The sequence below is a fragment of the Pelodiscus sinensis genome, chromosome 8 (genome assembly GCF_052426305.1).
Source record: "Pelodiscus sinensis isolate ZL-2025 chromosome 8, ASM5242630v1, whole genome shotgun sequence".
NCBI lineage: Eukaryota > Metazoa > Chordata > Testudines > Trionychidae > Pelodiscus > Pelodiscus sinensis.
In genome coordinates, this window is record NC_143059.1 from 12,234,403 (window position 1) to 12,254,955 (window position 20,553).

At 44.6% G+C, this 20,553-nt stretch overlaps 1 protein-coding gene across 2 annotated transcripts in view; it reads left to right on the plus strand.

The window, feature by feature from the left end:
- The first annotated feature begins 818 nt into the window (after positions 1 to 818).
- RET (ret proto-oncogene) overlaps positions 819 to 20,553 on the plus strand; it is a 139,895-nt gene continuing 120,160 nt past the window's right edge. For both annotated transcript variants that reach the window (XM_014569202.3, XM_006114405.3), the window contains exon 1: positions 819 to 1,616. In XM_014569202.3, the coding sequence (XP_014424688.2) occupies positions 1,571 to 1,616 (46 nt within the window). In that variant the 5' untranslated portion in view covers positions 819 to 1,570. The remainder of the gene's footprint in view (positions 1,617 to 20,553) is intronic.

Here is a 20,553-nt window from a genome sequence, read left to right on the forward strand (position 1 = left end):
ACAACCAGGGAGCGCCCCTGGCTTCGGGGGCGCAGACAGCGCCGCTGCGGGCAAATCAATTCTAGCTTCCCCCCCCTTGCCCGGACAAAGTTGTTGGACCTGAGCCCTCGCTGCAGCCGGGTTGCGTTGCTCCCCCCCCCCGGCTTCCCGAGCGGCTGCTTTCTCAGGCTCCGCGCTGGAGCGGGAAGCGCCTGGCAGCCTGCCCCCGCGGGCGAGGTGCCCCTCGGTGCGGCCGGGCAGGGACGCAGGCAGCGCATCGGGGCTCAGCTGGTCCCTGCCGCGCTCGCCTGGCTGCGCTGGCGCCTGTGCCGGGAAAGGCGCCTCGCTTGTGCTTGGGAAGTGGCTTTGCCCTATTACACGGGATCGGCGCGCCCGGGGCCGCGGGCCAGGTGGAGCTCGCCTCTCGCCTCCTCGCGGGGGGAATCATCCAGCACCTTGAACCGGGGGGGAGGGGGGGCTTTTCATCCCCCGCATTTCGGTCGCCTCTGACTTGCTGGGGCGATCTGGCCCCTCTGCGGGTCTCCCCGGCCCGTTTCTTCTGCTTTCCCCTCCTCTGCGACTCCGGCTCCCCCGCCCCGCGCACCCTCTCCCCTGGGAGCCCTGCTGAGCCGGGCCAAACTCCCCGTGACCTGCCCCTCGCCAAGCCCCGGCTTTCCCCTTCCCCTCCGTGCGCACTGGCCGGTGCAGCTCGCTTCCCTCCCATCGCCCCCCCAGCCCTGCCCCGCCCCAGCCCGGGGGATGCGGGGGGTGGATCTGACACAAGCCCCCCCCTCCCTTGCCCGCCCCGCGTGTGGCTCTCGCACCCTCCCCGCCGGCGGCGCGGGATGCACGCAGCGGGGCCGAGCCAGCTGCCCATTTGCTGCCGGGGGCCGAGCGCTTCGCCGCGCCGCCGCCAGGGGAAGGGCCCCAGCGCGCACCGGCGGGCTCGTTAAGAAGCCGCCGCTCCGCCCCGCACAAGGACCGAGCGGACCCTTCCCTGCCGCTGCCCGCAGCGCGGCGCCCGGCTCGCCACCGGCCGGGGAGCCGCCCGCGCCCTGCGCTGCAGGACCTGCCCGCACGCGGGAAGTGGGGCGCCTCCCCGGAGGATCGGGCGCCGGCACAGCCCAGAGGCAGCCCGGTCCGCGGCCGCTTCCCTTCGGGTCCCTCCTCCCCCCCCGGAGGAAGGAAACTTCCCAGCGCCCGGTCCTGACCCGCTGTCTGGCTGCCCAGGAGCGGCAGGTCTGCCGGTCCAGAGTTTGGGCATCCTCCCAAGGGGCAACTCAAGCAGCGGGACTTTAAACACCGAAGGCAGGCAGCCGTGATGAACTAGAGCTCCCGCCGTCGGGAGGCTGGGAGAAAACAGCCCCGCACTGTCGGAGCAGGTTCACTGTCCTCTCTCCCTGCCCGGAGCATCACTCTGCACCGCACGGCACAGGGAGGGAGCGGAGAAACCCCAGACTATGGGCTATCCCGACTGAGGAATTACGGGCTAAAAAGACTTGCTCCATTGACTGAATCTGAAACCAGCCTGGCCAGGCGTCCTCTGAGCACCTACACCCTAGGGGGATTAGGATTACTGGAGGGGGCAAAAATGCCTTTCACAGGGTGGATAGCAGGGCTTCTCTTCCTTTGTGAAGGTAAGTTGCTTTCAACTAATCCCCCCAAGAAATTTGTGGGTCATCAAGGCTGCTGGTGGCTGATTAGGATAAAAAAAATCAAACCTCTCCCCCCCCCCCCAATGTAAACGAGATCGAAATAATCCTGATACCTTTGCTCCACGTTTTTAGGCGCTGAAACTAAGTTATAGCGGATGTGTGTTTCCTTGTTGGTCTACGTTTAGGATGTGAAAGAGATGAATGTGAAAACGGGTTTTTATTTTCAGGTTCGGAAAGATTATTCAGTCAGTCCCCCTCCCCCCCACCTTTTTACATCATCAAATTAAATTGGGTTTGGGCTGATGAATGAAAAGGCTTGAAAGATGAAAAGTTATTGGTTCCTAGCGTCACTGATGCTTTCACAGCTGTTAAGTTTCTAAGGCAAACAGAAAATCCATTCTCTCTCTTTCCTTTCCATATGGTCCTGTTTGCCAAAGTGTTTCTGTTGTTTACTTGAATAAATCAACGTTGTTGTTTTGTGAAGAACTCCTTCAGTGCTCTCAGGAGGGAATGGCACAATAGAAGTCACTCGCCAAAAACACCCCCCCTTTTTAAAAAATAGATCACTGGTTGATGTACAGGCTAAGAAAAGTGAGGGGTTATGTTTTGATGGTTGTGATTTCCATCACATGTATCACTTGTTCCTTCTTATTATTTCTAGGAGGCTAAATTTAATATTTATGATAACAATTTAGGATGCCAAGGATGAATTGATCAGAGAGACTTTAAAGGATGCATCTTTTACCGTTTGCTACCCTTTTGATCTTCCTACATTACTGTAAATATCTACATGTCTTCAGATTTTTCTTGTAGTTTTGCTAGTACCTAAAAACTTAGATCTCTGAGAAAGAAAATGGGTGGAATGTGTTCATTGAGAGTCCCAAAACTCATGTAGTTTTGTCTAAAATAAATGGAAAGCAATAGTTTGCACGGTACAGATCATTTTACTGTGGAAAAAAAAAGAAACAATTGTATTTTAAATTTTTGAATCTTTTTTCTTCTAACTTTTTAACTAATTAATTTTCCGTATAGTTGTGATCAAGTTAGTAATATTCCAGCTTGTCATCTTTGTCTTGATATTTCTCATGGATACGCTTTTGGTAATAGATTGTATTGTTCTGGTATTCCTATTTTTTTATTTATCCCTTTCCAAGTTGAATGAATAAACTCACTGTCATTAACACGGTGTTGGACCAAACTATCATGATATATAGCATATGCGTGTGAAGTTTTGTACTCAATTTTTTTTGTCCAGTAAGATTGTTACTCAATTTAATTTCTATGTCTATAACTTCATGTATCTTTCTTTTGCCTTGATTTTTCCTCTTTTTCTACATATGTGTGTCAAATTACCATTTAAAAAAAAAAGTAAATCCATAAATAACTAATTTTTGGATTCATCTAATGCATGGAAGTAAGTGATCAGATCTTTTTATGTTGGCCTATTTGAACAAAAGAGACGGCTAGTTGCCACCTGTATGTTAAGATTTCTCAGAGGCAGGGATTGGTTTTGCCCTCCTTTTTGACATGTTCTTTGCTCTTTCATAAATCCCACAAATAGGTTTGGATGACTGATGTATTTTGAAGGATCTTGTTCAGAAAAACTGTCAAGGCAATTTAGGGTAATTATATTCATTGTGACTTCAAGAAGTCTAGCATATTAGCAGTGTGAGATGGGTGTCTATGGCTCGAGAGATGCAGTTTCACATCGTATAGCAGTATGATACCAACTTCTATTTATGTCACTTTAGCTGAGTTCATAGTGGTAAACAGTTATGTCTTAGATGTATAAACCAATATCCCATAAGCAATGCAGGGAGCCTCTTCTCAATTAGAAGCACAAATGCCCCCATGATGCTGTGTAATCATTTGCTAGGGTACAAGGGCAGGAAGCTAATTAATTTGATTCTGTGGCAAAAGAGAAGCACAGTCTTCTACAGTAAGATGTTATATTTTTACTATGGGTTGTGAAGAAACCCCAGCTCTGTATAAAAACTTCTGAGATGCATAATCCCCCACTCATGAAAGAAACAAGCTTACACTCGGATCGTGTATGTTTCTTTTCTCCATAGCTGTGAGTGTTGGAAAGTTTAAATTTATAGCTGTTTGGTGAACAGCCGTGCTTACTGGAATTGTTGACCCAAAGATTTCCCTAACTTGACTAAGAATGCTTTTGCCAATTGACTTGGGTTAACTCATCTGGTGAATATCCTGTTAGCAGAAAAGATGAGGACTGATTCTCTGGTGTTGCTAGGTTTGGAAGAGCATGGGAGATCCCTAGTCTGAAGCCGCTCTGAAGCAGAAAATCTAGAAGAGCTGCTGTTAATTGCATTGTGGTAAAGAATTGGCTATGTGTGAATCTCTTGCAGGCATTGATATTGACATTTAATGGCCTAGAATTAAATAGTATCGGGACGATATTTCTCCACCCATTTGGATTTGTTTTTCTTCAATGTCAGATGAAAAATGCCTATTTCTGTGCCTTATATATATATGTTGTCTGTTGTAGAATGTTCATATGAATGCTACGGGATCAAGTTACTCTGGGCTGTTTTGATTGGTTTCTAACCGTTCCTCTTGAAGTGATGAATTGGGAAAACCCGACCTTGGATAGGAAACTGTTAATAACATAATTATCCACTCCAGGTTCTCTGTTGTCTGGAATGTCGTTTTTAGTTCTAGAAGAAAATGGACATATTGATACTTATTGCCAATAGACAAATTAAATTGTGCTAGCATTATGTCATAAACATGCCTCATAACGATAGAAGGAAAAATGTTGTAACATGGGAATACTACCAGTGGAAACAATGCAAGTTCTCTTGCATACATGCCATTTAAAATATAATTTTGTTTTTTAGATGAGGATGATTTGAAACTACAGATGGCTTTGGTATTCAGCTAAGGGCTGAACTCTACTTAATCGATTCTTACCATGCAGTTTTATGCTCTTAGATTTATTGCTAATGCTTTATTTTGACTGGCTGCCCTTTACAGTAGATTCTGCTCTGCACATATTTACAGGGTGAGGACAGACCTTCCTTAAACCAACAGCTCAAAGAAGTGACATTTTTTCAACAAGTTCAGATAATTTGGGTTATATTATTTGTATTTCTTGGTGGGGAAAAATGGGTTTTCCCTATAGAAGAAAATCTGTAAGTTCCTTCTAAAAGGACGCTGTGTGCATTAACATCTTCAGTCAGGGAAGTACTAATGAGCTCAAACTACAGAGCAGGTTATTGAGTGGGTCAAGAACCTTGACACATATTTGGCTGCATATTTCTCTCTCTCTCTCTCCCCTTTTTTTTGGCAGGCAGATGTTCAGGCAATATGTGATTTCCATTCTAATTTGTTTAATTATAATCCTGGCCATAGGGCAGGAGAAAATGAACTTGGCCCCCCAAAAGGAATAAATTCAAACTATCTTATTCATTCTTGTTTGAAAGGGAGAGGAGGATGAAAAGGGAAGTTCAGAATGTCCTTGCTTCTAATTGCTAGGAATAATAATAGTCATGGGTCATGCTGGCTGCCTCTTCACTTTTTTCCTTACTCTCTTTCATGCCTTCTTCTCAAGCCAGGTGATTATTGTCCTTCAGGGCTCCAGTTTTATTTCCAATGGTGCCCTATAGCCCTGCCCCCTGCATGTATGGATCTCTTTGCCTTCATGGAGCCCTACTGATGGTAGACATCTGTTGTGCACAGACCTGCTTGCACCCCATAATCGGTTCAGATTGCTCTCTCTTCTTCTCTAGGTTCCTGTCCCAAATGGACACGTGTCCACTTTTGCTCCCAGTGCTACTCAGTGTGATACTCTTCAGGGAAAAGACAGTATCCTCCCATCTGTCTGACAAGCATGGTCAATTAGTCTGTTTGAAGCCCCCTTGACAGTGCAATGGCATTGCTATCATTGATGGGTTTTGTCGTGACTGCAAAGTTCCCATGAAGGAAATCAATATGAAGATTTTAAAAAGCCAATGTCTTTATGTTTAAACACTGTATTCAATGGATTTTGAACAATAGAAAGGCTGCTTAACATGAGCAGTCAGTTCATATGACAATGCTGATCTTGTACCTGAATGCTACATTAATGTATGGCGTCAGCATCTGATTTCTATCTGTTGGAATCTTACAATGGAAAATAAGTTTCCTTTTTTTTTTACCCAGAAGTGAATGTACTTTTCATTAAAGGTGGTAGTCTGGAGAGCTCTCCCTCAAAGAATAGGTACATCTCTGGTAGCAACAGTGTAAATGTACCTGTAACGCTGGCAGGCAGAATTGAACCTGGGATCATGAGTTAAAAGTCAGCTGGCAGTCATCAGACTTTGTAAATGGTCTTGGTGCCACTAGGTCAGACAGTGAACCACACCTAGTAGGTGTGTGGGTTACATACTTCCCCTAGCTGAGGAAGCACATCCCAAGCTTTAAAGACTTCTCAGTTGGAATCCTGGATGAGTCCCCATTTGGGACACCCGCAGGCAGAATCAAACCCATGACCTCTGGAGTTTAAAGCATAAAGCTCTACTGCAGGAACTGAAAGCCAGCCAGCTGCTAGCTAAGGATGTAAGGCAGACTTATTCTCTCTGCAAGTGGTCCCGGTACCACTAGGTGGGACCGAACACCACACCCAGAAGGTGTGTGTTTACATACTCCTCATCTTACTCTTTTTTTCTGAAGGGACCCCTGTTAAGGTTAGTTTTGTGTGCTCTAAATCCATGGCACCTCTGCTCAGATTGGCAGCAGGGCAGATTGCATTTATGACTGCAGGTTGTGAAAAAGCCTGAGATTGGCCCACAAAAGTGAACAAACCGCTGGTGGGTGGTACATTCCTTGAGTGCTTGATTTTTTTTTTACTAATGTTCATTGAACTTTTTGTATGTAATAGATACAATGGTAGTATGTCATAAATAATCAGAAAGTAAGACTTTATACGCTCTTCCACTCCCCAAGCCTTTGTCCTGGCTACTCTTCTCCACCTAGAACTGAAGCAGTACATAAAGTATCCCATGGGTTAGGAAAATTCAATAATATAAGAGGTCAGTATTCTTGATAGAGCTTTTCTGTGTAAAGTTCACTTTGAGGCCGTCTCTGCAAGCAGTGTGTAACAGGCTTTCTGTAGTCAAATCCTGACCTTCAGTTCTCCAGCGCTAAAACCAAGAGTGGCATTTTCTGGTGACTGAATAATTTTATGTTGGTTTTAAGGGTGGCTGTTACTCTGCCTGATGTTGTTTGTTTTTAATTGGTCCATAGATTTGTGTTAAATACTGCACAACATAGTTGTGTTAGTGTAGACAAGGTTTGATATCATTGGTTAACGCACGTCTACACAGCGTTTGTTATTTTGAAATAGTGCCATAACACGAATATGCAAATGAAGTGCAGGAAATTCAAATCCACGCTTCATTTGCAGTTTCGCTCAGCTGCATTTGCATCCCTCTCTTAAAAGAGGGTGCAAGTGTAGACATACCCTTTGTTTCATTAACTAGGCTCCTGCAATTGGCAGGTAGCTGTTTTTGGTGTTATATATATATCTTGGATTCTGTATCTCCACTCCAACTCATCTGATGAAGTGGGTTTTACCCACAAAAGCTCATGATGCTTTTGTTAGTCTCTAAGGATATGTCTACACTGCAGCGTTATTTTAGAATAACTGATATTATTCCAAAATAACATCTACACTACAAGCCTTTACTTTAAAATAATGTTGAACTGGAGGACTTCTTACTCTGATTCCTGTAACCCTCATTCACAATGAGTACAGGATGTTGGAGGAAGAGTGTTCTTCCTTCGACTTCCTGCTGTGTAGACAGCACCAAAAAGCTGAATTACGTTATTTTGACTTAAGCTATGTAATTGACGTAGCTGAAGTTGTGTAGCTTAATTTGACTTTATCCCTGCTTTGTAGACGTACCATAAGGTGTCACAGGCCTACTGGTGTTTAAAATTACAAACTAACACAGCTACCCCTTCTGAGACTTCTTACCAAGGTCTGGGATAGCAAGGGTTGTTGCATATTCAGAATGAGATACATTAGCAATATTGGCTGGGGGAATTTTCTTATTGTCTCAGTACTTGCTCTTTGCTATCCCTTGATTTGGCAGGTTCTGAGTATTAAAATCCACCAACTCATTGTCCAGTTGGTTTCATTAAACTGACTTCTTTTGGAACTCTGCATTTTAAAAAACAAATACCAAAAGAATGGCAAGATTAAACAGAAGTTCTGGAACAATAAATAATGGGGGGGAGGGAAAGTGAGGGGGACAGAGGGGGTTCCTAAGAGTCATTGAAACAAACTGTCAATCTTGTATATAATGAAAGCAACCTTGAACCCCTGTGCGTACTAGCACCCTCACACTCCTAATTCCAGCACCTATCAGAATAAATACGGCACCTGCTATACAAAGAATGTGGTCTTGTAATTCCTAAGCAGGGCTGAGGCTGAATGTTTTGCTGTGTGACTTCGGGTGCGTATTGTGCCTCAGATTCACTTCTATAAAACAGGAATCATCATACTCGAATTAGCCATCGTGTCTGTGGAGAAGGTAAACTCGGGGATTGTGCTGCACGTGACATCACAGGATCTCAGCTGGGGACAGTAGGTTCTACTGAATACAAACACTTGTTCCTGAGTTGTGCTTCTGCATTATTTTGCTTGGAGGAAAAAAAAAGTTTCCTCTTGAAATGGATCTGTAAAGAAGGCTTAGTCTTCTCATCTGGAAGAGACACTGAGTATAATGTTTGCAATGGAACACAAAAGTGGTCAGCTCAATGAGAGGCCTTAAGGGGAAATTACGGTTGTCACACACAGAAAGGAAATTAAAAAATTTACCCAGTTAATCTTTTTAATAATGTCCAACTGAATTACCTTAGGAATCTGAGTAACGAAAGCAGCTTTGTCTCTGATTCTACAAAGCAAATGGGTATAGTACTAATGATTATCTAATGGCTTTTCAGCTTGGGCAATTAGAAAACTAATTAAACATTGTATTTAGCTGATATAACAAAGGTGCTTGTGTTACTCTAATGGGTGTTCTTAAAGCCTATAATGGATAGCTTTTAGAAGAAAGAAATCCCAGTGTCAGGAGGTAATAGTACTAAAGTAAGTTTGGTGGTTTTGTTTCCAGTTCATCAGAAGTGATTGGTGGTTTATTTACATGGCCTGTCACAATGAGTTGCTCTGAGTAGGGAGTCCCTCCCCCTCTGCTCTAATAAAGTGGTGGGATTTTTTTTTCATTTATATCAATAGAAGTAGGATCAGGCCCTATGGGTGTGTTGCAATTGACTTCATATGGTCAGGATTGCAAACTTCCATTGACCTTTGGTAGGGCAGGTTTTTATCCAGTATGGTCTGTAGTGCACTGTACTGTTCTTGGACCAGACTCCTTATTGCTGTGGGGCACCTTCCTTCTGCCTCCCACCCAAGCTCTGTTTCACAGCCCCATCTATGGCAAGAGGTGTGGCTGGAGGGCGGGGAGGAAAGGGGGACTGCACTTTAAGGATCGTATGCCCACAATGACCCACAGGAGCCACTGAACGCAGAGGCTGTTCAGTCTTGTCCCAAGGGTTCAGCCTATCCCAGAAACCCTTGAGTAGAAGAAGGGGCAAGGTTCCTCCACGCCGTGCCTGCACTGCTGTTCTTGACACCTTTTCCCTTCATGGAGCTGTGCATGAACATTAAAGAGAGATCAGCCCTCTAGTTTCATAATATTCTCTATCTCGTATACTGGTTCCCTTCCCCAGCTTCTGTTGGTAGAGCACTAGGCACTTCCATGGAAACCAAAGAAGGGATCTGTTTGCCAAAGCTGTAATTGAAAATCACTTTAACACAATCGCGTGTCTCTTTTCCATGCCAGCCCTTCGGGCCAAATTATGCTTTTTGTTCTACTGATATAAATCCAGGACCAAGGCCCTGACTTTCGCAGGGCTGATGTGGTTGCGCCCAGAAGTAACTGAGAGCAGCGTTTGGCTTCCTATGTGCAGAACAGAACATGACGTCCAATTGTATCCCATAAACTCTGGCTTGAAAGGGAGGCTACAGCGCACTCAGTGGTAGCCCATGGCATCCATCTGTGCTCTTAAACAACCAGATTCATTTGAAATGAATTATCTATGTTTGGATAGGGAGTATCCACTATAGAACAATTAATATGCACATTATAACAGTCATTTCAAAGGAGAAGTGGGTTAGAAATATGTGCATGAACAACATAAATGAACAACATTCTAGGGCTGTAATCAAGGCTTCTTTTACAAAGAATACAAACAGACACTGGCAAACTAGTTGGAACTATTTTATAAATTAAATTTCTATTGTTATGTGGTCTACAGCATTTTAAGACAGGAGGGCACAATTCCTAGAGTCTAAATATTGAGAGTGGAAAAATACTTTATGAAGAAAAGTCCTCTCTTTCCTAGTTCATAGAATTGCGGAGGTCATATTCAGAATTTAATGTCACTAGTAGCAGGAGAACAGGCTAATTTCAAAAAAACTTTTAATGTGAGTATGCTGAAATAATAAATCTTGATGAAAGGAGTTCTCTCTGCTCCTTTTCTGATGCGCCCACCTGTGATCACATTGTAACAACTGTAAAAGGGAAAAGACTCTTCCCTTGAAGGAACCTCTAACTCTTCTGAGAATGCTAAGACCTGGCACTTCTGTGCACATCTTGTATCTGAATTTCAGTGTTTGGCATGTAGTTAAATTAACCCTCCTCACTTTTTTGCGGGAGCTGATCTTAGAACATGTTTCAGGAAGGTATTTAAGGATGTGCTTCAGTTTATTCCTAGTCAGCAGAGCAAACAAGTGCTTCTTTAAGTATTCTGGTGCACAGGACTATAATGCTGAATCAGGTGATTGGACACTCAAGGGGTAAAATGATCTGCTGTAAGGTAACAAACACAGTGAAGGAATCTGGCATAGAATTCCTGATCCCACTCTGTAACCTTGCTGCAAAAGTGGGTAAAACCTGATTTGGAAAAATGGTGAGATTCAAACAGCTCAAACAATCCTTGCTGAAGTTTCTGTGCCCACTGGTCATAAAGACCCAGGCTGTGTCTACACTGGCATGAATACTATTCCGTTTTCAGTTTTTCCTGAAAAGGAGCGTCTTCATTGGCAGGCTGATTTTCCGGAAAAGCCCTTTTTCCGGAAAAGCGTCTGTGGCCAATGTAGACGCGCTTTTCCAGAAAAGAGCCCCGATCGCCATTTTCGCGATCGGGGCTTTTTTTCCGGAAAAGACTACTGGGCTGTCTACACTGGCCCTTTTCCGGAACAGTGTTCCGTAATAAGGACTTATGCCCGAGCGGGAGCAGAATAGTTTTTCCGGAATAGCGGCTGATTTTGTCCAGTAGAGCATCGTTGCTTTTCCGGAAATTCAAGGGCCAGTGTAGACAGCTCTCAGCTTATTCCGGAAAAGCGGCTGATTTTCCGGAATAAGTGGCCCAGTGTAGACACAGCCCCCATGTTTGCAGACATGGCATTTTTCATCCCTCTGAGGGCCAGGCTAACAAAGCAATGGGGGCAAGATGGCAGGTGGCACACAAGTTTAATGCATCCATCATGGCAAGGACTAGGGAAAACAATAGAATTTTTTAAAAAACATGCTTCCATCTTTTACTCCACAGAGACAGGGCTGGATTAAGGTCTTCATAGACCCTAGGCACTCTCATAATCGTAGGCCTTTACATAAGATTATATATCAACATATAAAGGAGAAATGCTTTATTGCTTATATGCCTAATGGTTAATGGTATGTTATATCTGCATGTTGTTTGTTGACTAAAGTCAGTAAATTAGTGAGTTTGATTTAGCAATTTTCTTATTTTTCAAGTCAATTATGATTTTTTTTTAGGACCTAAATTTTTTGTAGGCCCTAAGCTTTTTCATAGGCCCTAGGCACTGTGCCTATTGTGCCTAACGGATAATCCATCCCTGCATAGACATCTGGCGGTTAGGGGAAGATTGGCTGTTTCAGGCTCTTCAGCATGAATGTCGTTAATGCTTAGTTAAACACCAAAATAAGTCTGCAAATAATGCCATTAGCAAAGGCCTTCAAAAGCGACTAGTGATTTTTTAGGGAGGCCAATCCAAGGCCTCTTAAAAGGGGCCAGAAGATTAAAGTGCTGAGGGCTCAATTTTGAAAATTCAGCCCCTTTTTGAAGCTGGACCTTATTCGACTATCTTTAAAATCATAGCCACTTATTTCCAAGGCATAAGCAAAGATATGTACTCCAACTCATAAGCCTAATATTGCACCTTCTTCTCCAGGGGTGGACAATAAGCAAGCAGCCTACGGGCTAGACGCAGTTTGCCAGGATTAGCACCTGGTGGGCCACCAGATACTTTATTTACCTGTTCGTCTGCAGGTACGGCCGCTTGCAGCTCCTATTGGTCCATTCCTGGCCAATGGGAGCTGTGGGAAGTGGTGGCTCAGCCTGCATCGCTGTACCTGGTGAATGCTCAGGTAAATAAAGCATTTGACGGCCCATCAGGGCTAATTCCTGGCAAGCCACATCCGGCCTGCAGGCCTCTTAGGCTACGTCTATGCTGCACGCTTTTTTCAAAATGAGCTATTCCGGAAGAAATACTCCAAAATAACTTAGTTCAAAATAGCACGTATACACTACAGGGAAGCCTCAAAATTAGTCCAAGGCAGGCTCCCCCAACGTGGAAGCGCTACCTAAATTTATAGCCCCAGGAGGCATTGGGGAGTAATTAGTTGGAAAGGCCCTGGGGAGAAGCTATTTTGAAATACCTATTTCAGAATAGGCAGTATTCCTCGTGGAATGAGGTTTATAGAAGTCGGAATAAGCCTTCCATTATTACAAATTTATTTTTAAATACTGGAATTGCTGTGTAGACGCTCACATTGTTATTCTGAAATAACGGTCGTTATTCCAAAATAATACTCCCGTGTAGACACACTCTTATTGCCCACCTCTGTTCTATTGAAATTGGCAGTGTTTACTCAAGTCTACTTGACCACTCCTGCTAGGACATGGCAGGATTTGGCTCCAGGTCTTTGTACCAGCCTCCAGGTCTTTTTTGAACTAGAGATATTTTATTATTTATGGTGCAAAGCAAATGTATTATTTAACTTCATATGTGCTGCTGCTTAGGTGTATGTGAGTTATATAGTGCGCACAATATTCTGTATTGTATTCCCAGAATATCTCTGCAAATGTGTGATTGTATCATATTGATTGTGACTTATTCTGGGCAAGAACAGCTGATAACTAATTGGGCAGCCTGTGGATGCTACTACAGTACAAAGAGCAGCTGCATCTTCTGTACACGTAGCCAGCCAATCTGGTTTGGAAGAAGGAGTATAGTGGTAGCAGATACTTGAGTTTTCCTTTTGAGCATATGGGGTTTCAAGTAATGAAAACACTCAAAATGATACTACAGGTTGTCTTAACCAGGACTCCCTGGTCTGGCAACATTGGTGGTCCGGCATTGGCCACAGATGTTCCTTGACCACAAAGCCCAGGAGCAGAGAGGTCTGGTAGTGGGGCAGAAGCACCGTAGGAGGCTCCAGCGACTCAGTGGAGTCCCAGTGTATGTGTGTGTGGTTGTGGTGGTGGGGGGGGGGGGGAAGGGAACAGGTGGCACAGTGGTGAGTCCTGGCCCCAGCGGCAGCTGTGAAGCTCAAGCCCCAGCATTGGCAAGGGAGCTCTGGCCCTGGCTGTAGAGCTCCAGCCCCGGCCGCACAGGCAGGTGGCTCTGGCGCTCTGCCGTGGCTGCAGAGTTCCAGCTGTGGCCCCAGCAGCAGCAGGGTGGGCGGCATCTACAAAGCACTGGGGGGCAGACCTGGGGGCAGGCTGGAGCCTTAACCCGGTGGCAGCCCGGGTCAGGAGAGGAAGGACCTCCTCTGGTCTGGCAAACCCCCTTGTTCACGACCAGTCAGATCCTGAGGGTGCAGGACCAACGAGCTCCAACCTATATTGTGGAATTTGATTGCTGATTTGAAGGTAACATTGCTGATTCTGAACCAGTCTGTAAATGATTTATATTGCCTGACTAGATGTTTACCTTTATGAAAATGGTAGGACTTGATAAATAAGTCAGTTTCAGGCAACCAGAGTTTTTAAACACTTCTTTTAAAGTAGGGAGTCTGAAAAATACATGTAAATGCCAACTCCACAGCAAATTGTGGTGACCTGGAGAGCTAGAAGAGCTTAAATCTTAACAAGAACAACCCCCTGCTCTTTAATGGTTTTGTTGTTAATCTAGAAGATTCTAAGCCAGATGGTGCTGGGGAAGAACCATCTGTCTTGTCTGTCTATATATCTGTCTGTCTATCTACTTGGGTTGGAGGTGGGTTCTAGATCTACGTGATAGGTGGCTAAAGAAAGTAACTGGGTGTCAAGACTTCTTGAGTCTGTTCTCTGCTCTGTCCCCAGCTAGGTCACCATGGGCTCTCAGTGCTTCTCTTCAGAGAGTAGCAACTCTCACAATCCCCGGTGGCTATTTTCCCATAACGCCTTAGCTCTTTAACGGTGAGACTCTCAGCTTCCTTTTTATTGAAATCGTGAGGCCTTTGTGGATGTGGAGATCAAATGGCTTAAGTCAGGCCTGCAGACGGCAAGGGGAGGCAAAAGGGGCTCACGGAGCGAAAGGCCTTTTAAATCATCGCCCTTTGCACCACACAGCCACTCTGGGCAGCTCTGAGGGTTGGGGCGGGGGGTGCTGTGCTCCAGGCAGTGCTGAGGGCCATGTGGGTGGAAGTCAGCATGGTACGTTGACTGCTCCGGCCCTGCCTCTTCTGTCTGAGGTCTTGCCTCTTCTGGGAGTGCAGAGTTGGGCCTTCTCCAAAATGCCGAAAAAGATAAGGCTACTGAAAAGATTTACCTCCCCATACAGACTCTGAGGGTGCCTGATATAAAAATGAACATTTTTTAGTCAGACTCATGACTTCCTGGGGGGGGGGGGGGGGGGGAGGGGACTGACTTGAGATAGTTAAATACTTAGGGGTGGGCAGGCTGAAGTTGACCTATAGGATAATAGCGATTAGAGGTAAAAAGGAGGTGAGGCTTGCTTATCTGTTCATAAAATGCCCTGTTAGCATGAGATCCTTTGACACATGTTATTACAATTCTTAACTAATTAACATTGCTGCCCTACTGGTCCCCAATGCTACCAGGCTGGCTGGGTTCCACTCCTGGACTCCTGCCTCACCAGCTGGGTTCCACTCTATCCCTGGGGCTGCCAGCCACCAGATTCCCAGCCAACAGCCACTGCGGCTCTCTGGTCCAGCAACATCTCCAGGACCACAGAGTCCCAGACCAGAGAGGTTCAGCCTGTATCTTCCTTCACGTGCCATACTGTGTGCACATGGAGGTATGGACTTTAGGGAATGGCTTAAGAATGTTAGACTTTAGATCTAGATCCTGAGATCAGTGATTTGATTGGATATTAGATAATTTGATGTGATCATGAAAATCGTAAAAAATCAAGGATCGAAAAAACCTTTTAGGAGGTCTTAATCAATGCCTCTCAACCCTGTCCATGCTCCATCCTCACCTCACCTCTCTGCGACCCCTAGTTTTGAGAACCCTGATGTAATTTATCCTCTTACTAAGGCAGGATTGTTCCCTACCAATGCAGGATGTTCCTGTGTGTTTTTCTTTCAATGCTCAGCTAGTTTTAAGCTTCCCTAGCCATGTGGCTTCTACAGCTTCCTTTGGGAAGTCTGTTTCACTGGCTAATACACTTAATCATTTCACAGTTTCCCCTCTAATTCCAGGACATGCCAGAAGGAAGCATGTGGAGAAATTGGAAAGGGTACAGAGAAGAGCGACAAGAATGATTAAAGGTTTAGAGAACATGACCTATGAAGCCAGGCTTCATGAACTGGGCTTGTTTAGTTTGGAAAAAAGAAGATTAAGGGGGGACATGATAGCGGTTTTCAAATATCTAAAAGGGTGTCACAAGGAGGAAGGCGAAAATTTGTTCCTCTTGGTTTCTGAGGACAGGACAAGGAGTAATGGGCTTAAAGTGCAGCAGGGGAGGTTTAGATTGGACATTAGGAAAAAATTCCTAACTGTCAGGGTGGTCAAACATTGGAATAAATTGCCAAGGGAGGTGGTGGAATCTCCCTCTCTGGAGATATTTAAGAACAGGTTAGATAGACATCTGTCAGGGATGGTGTAGACGGAGCTTGATCCTGCCTTGAGGGCGGGGGGCTGGACTCGATGACCTCTCGAGGTCCCTTCCAGTCCTATTATTCTATGATTCTATGATTTCATTTCAAACGCACTGTGCTCTGTTTAACGAGTGTTTGAGCATCAGCTGCTTCCTAATTATTAGGGGGGGGGCCAGTGCAGTATACGAGAAATGCTACGGATTTAATAAATCCACTGAGACAGAAACAGAGGCTCTTGTTTTTTCTTCCCAAGGTCTAACTGGAATCCTACTTTATTTTGATTTAAAGCTGAGATGATGTTGCATCACCTTCTCCTACAGCAGAGCAAGAGAAACCCGCAAACATGTGGAACTCCTATTGAAAGTGAAAGCGCATAAGCACATGGGCTGAGCTGTGGGATTAAATTTCCTACTTTGGCTTCTGAGTGCCGAAGCTCTTATAACATGACACTGCTATGTCCTTACATGCCAGAATAGCTGCTTTTTACGCACATATTTATTGTCTGGCAAGGGGCTTTTTAAAATGTAACAGTTGCATAGTACGTGTGTACCACTAGCCTTACAAAAGTGTTGCTATCATGGGACTTGGTTAATTAACAGAATGATGGGATGTAGGATTATTCAGGCAAGCTTTACTTGGAAAACTGTAGAATACCATTTTCAAACAAAAACCAAAAGTGGAACATAAGCCCAACCACTGATTTTTAAATCTAGCATGCGTCGTTCTTGCGCAACACAGTTTTTAAATATAGGCTCCCAACTTCGGCTGGCCAAAAGCCCACAGTTCTACCACTTTCCACTAAGGGTATTTAAAGCTATGGACTTGGAATTCTGAATTAGTAGGAAAAAAGAACGAGTTGAAAAATCTGGTTTCCACTATCAAACCAATTGGTGTCCACCCGATCAGTCTGCGGGGGCTGCAATCACATTTTTTATTCTTAAACTCCATATCTGCATGTCTAGCTCTTGCTGCTTTCAGACCTACATGAACAGGAGAAAAGTCACTGACTGTAGCTGGGGAAATAGTGAAACCAGGGCCGGCCAGGGCCATTTTGGCGCCCTGGGCCCCAGGCGCATGGCCCCGCCTCTGGGCACATGGCGCATGCGTGGGCCCACCCCTGGGGCACGTGGGTGGCCGTACGGCACATGCGCTACCCAGTCGGCCCAGCCACCGCCGATGGCGTGCAGCCCAGGGCTGCCCGGGGCTGTCTGCGCCTGGCCGTGCAAAGCCCTGCGGCCACGGGGGGAAGGGCTCTGTTTGCCGGTGCTGCAGGGGTTAACACAGCCCCCGCCCCGGGCACCCGCTGCAGCCCCCTGGGAGCCGGGCGCCCGCTGTAGGTTGGAGCCCTGGGCAGCTGCCTGGCTAGCCCACCCCTTAGTCCGGTCCTGAGTGAAACTGATCATGTTCTAAGAAAAAACTTAAAAAATAACAAATAGTCTAGTAGCACCTTAAAGACTAACCAAACACATAGATGGTATCATGAGCTTTCGTGGGCACAATCCACTTCTTCAGATGACCGGAGTGTTGGAAGTCCAGATCCAAGAATAAATAAGGGAAGGGCAGGGGGAGAGAGGGGGGAGAGAAGGAAAAAAATGGAGGGGAGGAAGAAAAAAAGAGACAGTGAGTAGATGAGCTTCAGAGGGGTAGCCAAGTTAGTCTGTAACAGGAAAAACTTAAAAAACAACGAATAGTCTAGTAAAAACTAAATAGTTACAAGAGGCTGATAAGAACCATTAGTTTGCACTTGGAAAGGAAGATGACCAACACCAGATTCTACATAGACATCAAGAACCATTAGCACCTTCATTGTTTGTTTGGTTGGTTAAATCATTAAGATGTGGAAGATAATGTGCAAGCCATCAGATATACCAATTCATAGCATTTGCATAAGAATTAAACTTGTGAATTAAGTTAAGTTCCAACCCTTCTCTGTGTATTTGGCTTGTGGAATTTGTCTGAAACAAAATGGTGACTTGGAGATCCATTAGTGCAGGCATGTCCAAAGTCCGGCCCGCGGGCCAATTGCGGCCCATGTTCCGGTTTAATACGGCCCCACAGGTAATTTGGCAATATCTATCTTTTATGGCCCCCAACGAATCCATATGTATTGAGATGAATACATTGTAAAATCTCAGTTAATGTCAGTTGGTCTAAATCAGTTATAAATATATTTGGACACAACATGTATACTTGGTGTTATGTTCCTGTTCATATTTTTTGAACTTAAAAGTTGACAGACAACCTTTATTACCAATAATATGTAATGTACTTTACAATGTTCCTGACATATATTTCAGCTTCCTGGATTTTTTTTCATCTGGCCTTCAGATATGAAAGGCAGAGTGATTTAACACCTGTTTAGATTTGTCATCCATGTGACGAAATGAAAAGTATGCCGTTTGCAATAACCTTTGCGTAAAATAGTTAATTTGCATTTAATTTTAATGGTTCAAAGAACGTCAGGCAAAATGGTCGGCCCTCACGCATGTTCATTTAATCAAATCTGGCCCTCTTTGAAAAAAGTTTGGACACCCCTGCATTAGTGAGTGTCCAGGTAGATTAAAGTGTTCTCCAACAAGTTTTTGTGTGTTGCTTTTTCCGATATCTGATTTGTGTCCATTAATTCTGTCCCGTAGAGACAGTCCAGTTTGGCCAAAATACATGGCAGCGGGGCATTGCTGGCATAGATCACATTAGTGGATGTGCAGTTAAATGAGCCTCTGATGTGGTGGCTGATGTGGTTGGGTCCAGTGATGAAATCGCTGGTGTAGATGTGTGGGCAGTGTTGGCACTAGGGCTGATTGCAGAGGTGGGTTTCTGGATGATTATGACGGAGGTGTGTTGCGTGGTTACTGGAAAGAATTTGTTTGAGGTTAGGGGGGCTGTCTGTAAGCGAGAATTGGACTTTCTCCCAAGGCCTCTGACAGCGAGGGGTCATTTTCCAGGATAAGTTGTAGACTGTTGATAATGCGTTAGCTGGGTTTAAGTTGTGTGCTGTAGGTGATGACAAGTGGAATTCTGTTGTTTTCTCTTTTGGGCCTGTCTTGAAGTAATTCATGTCTGGGTACTTTTTTGGCTCTGTCGATCTGTTTTTTCACTTCTTCAGGTGGGTATGTCAGTTTGAAGATTGCTCTATATAGGTCCTGTAGATGTTTGCCTCTGTCTATGGGTTTGGAGCAAATCCAGTTGTATTTTAGGATTTGGCTATATACAATAGATTGAGAAATGTGTCTGGAATGGAAGATAGAGGCATGAAGGTAAGTGTAGCGGTCAGTAGGTTTATGGTATAGGGTGGTGGAAATTTGTACATTATTTAATTGTACTGTAGTGTCCAGGAAATGGATTTCTTGTGTGGACTGATCCAGGCTGAGGTTAATGATGGGGTGGAAGTTGCTGAAATCCTTGTGCATATCTATTCAATCTCTCTTTTTTTTTCTTCCTCCCCTCAATTTTTTCCTTCTCCCCCCTCCCTTATTTATTATTTGATCTGGACTTCCAACACTCCTGTCATCTGAAGAAGTGGGTTGTGCCCATGAAAGCTCATGATACCATCTACATGTTTTGTTAGTCTTTACGATGCTATTAGACTATTTATTGTTTTTTAAGTTTTTCCTGTTACAGACTAACTCAGCTTCCCCTCTGAAGCTTTTGAACATGTCCTAAGAGCCAGGTTTCCATGTAAGTGTTTGCTGATGTGTTTAAGAAGGTTACAGTCTGTTCCAAGGTAAATAAATAACAGTTCTAGTCCCTTCCGGTTTTTAAATCACCTGTAACAATAGTAGATGTGTATTTTCTTCTTTTTTAAATAGAGGTCTGTTCTAAAATGAAATTGCATTTGCTTCTGTGCTTGCTGGAAAGGAAATGTATTTTCACAGCTTCATCCACTGCCACAATAGTCTTTCCAGTGTAAACCAAAGCACTGTTGAGCTGAAATACAGATGTCAATCAGATGGAGACTCCTAGTTATCTTAGTGAGGCATAATTCCGTAGTCTAAAGGTTATTTTAATGTCATCATTGCAAACTCTTTCACTGCTGATCATTTTAGCAACACCAGCCAAGTATAGCACCTACCTCTTGGAGAAGGAAGGGGATGGTGGAAAAAACCTGAAGGGGGTAGGGTAGCCAGTTGCTGCCCAAGATGAATGGAATGTGGAATACATTCAAGCTTTCCTCCTTTTCTCTCCCAAAAAAGACAGTTACTTTGTATCTTGCCCACATAGTGAAGGGAAGAGGAGGTGTGTCACAGAAGTCTCAGATGATTTCTGGGTAAAGGATACCCTACATTGTCCCTGCCTCGCTATCCAAACCTTCATTTCCACTGTTTATTTTATGCACTGGTAATACATGTTTGTAGCTTGTTGGCAAAATGGGGAGTAGCCTAAAAGAAAGTGAGTACATTAAAAATTAAAGCCTAGCACAAAGACTACTCTCATCATATCATTTTTCATGTCTAATTAAATAAAACATCCATTATGATTTTGGCCAGGTCTGCTGCAGCATATTCAGCCTGCTGCAGAATAGCAGGAGCCTGGGGGCCGTGCTGCAAAATGTAGAGTACACAGCCCACAGTGCATAAGTTTGCAAAATTTTCACTGCTGGCAACAGGCATGTACAACAGCTCTTGTGAATGATGAATTCTCTCAGGCCAGGTCTACATTAGACCTGGAAGCTCGGCTTAAGGTAAGCAACTCCAGCTATGAAGAATACGTAGCTGGAGTCAGTTTATCTTAAACCGAGCTTGGCGCCAGCCCCACCGAGGGAGGCCAATGGGAGCAAA